Here is a 661-nt window from a genome sequence, read left to right as displayed (position 1 = left end):
CTATGAACGTAAGAACAATTTTCATCCCATAGATACGTCCATCAGGGCTGCATTCTCTCGACCACCGAAGAACAATGGGACTTCAGTTTTGACGTCAATGTGAAGAGCATGTATCACTTCATCCAAGCTTTCCTTCCTTCGGTAAGCTTTGGATTTATGGAGAGTATTGTTTAACGATTTTTATTTCTCATTTTCAATAGATAGTGCTATATACGGTATACCTGTAATGCATTGCAACACAGGTTAGTTGTTGTTTTTTTATCGTCACAATCCCTAGTATCGGGTATATTTCTAATATCTGGGTACCTATTTACTATTATTTATTAAATTCTCTACTTTATTGATCTTCATACCGATTACCCATTGCTCTTCACCTTCCCACATCTTCATTTCCAATTTATCATCATTTCCCCAATCAATTTACCTGAACAATCCCTTGAACCCAAACCGAAAGGAAATGAAACCCGATTCATTGAACCCAACAGATGCTCGAAAAACGCAGAGGTTCAATCATCAACATGTCCTCGGCCGCCAGTACACTAAGGGGCATTGAGCAGAGGACAGTCTACGGTGCAACCAAAGCGGCTGTTATAGGCCTAACTAAAGGGGTCGCCAGAGATTGTGTGCGCAAAGGAGTGAGGTAATATTAAATAGGATGAGG

General features: G+C 40.2%; 1 protein-coding gene across 1 annotated transcript in view; it reads left to right on the top strand.

Annotated features, from left to right (window-relative positions):
- Positions 1–661, top strand: part of LOC119590988 (3-hydroxybutyrate dehydrogenase type 2-like) — a 4,672-nt gene that overhangs the window by 1,704 nt on the left and 2,307 nt on the right. Inside the window, 2 exon segments of the mRNA XM_037939721.1 lie at positions 33–141; positions 486–640. Of these exon segments, the coding sequence (XP_037795649.1) occupies positions 33–141; positions 486–640 (264 nt within the window).

The sequence above is a fragment of the Penaeus monodon genome, chromosome 28 (assembly GCF_015228065.2).
Source record: "Penaeus monodon isolate SGIC_2016 chromosome 28, NSTDA_Pmon_1, whole genome shotgun sequence".
In the NCBI taxonomy this organism is placed as follows: Eukaryota; Metazoa; Arthropoda; class Malacostraca; order Decapoda; family Penaeidae; genus Penaeus; species Penaeus monodon.
This window is presented reverse-complemented; position numbering and strand designations above follow the sequence as displayed.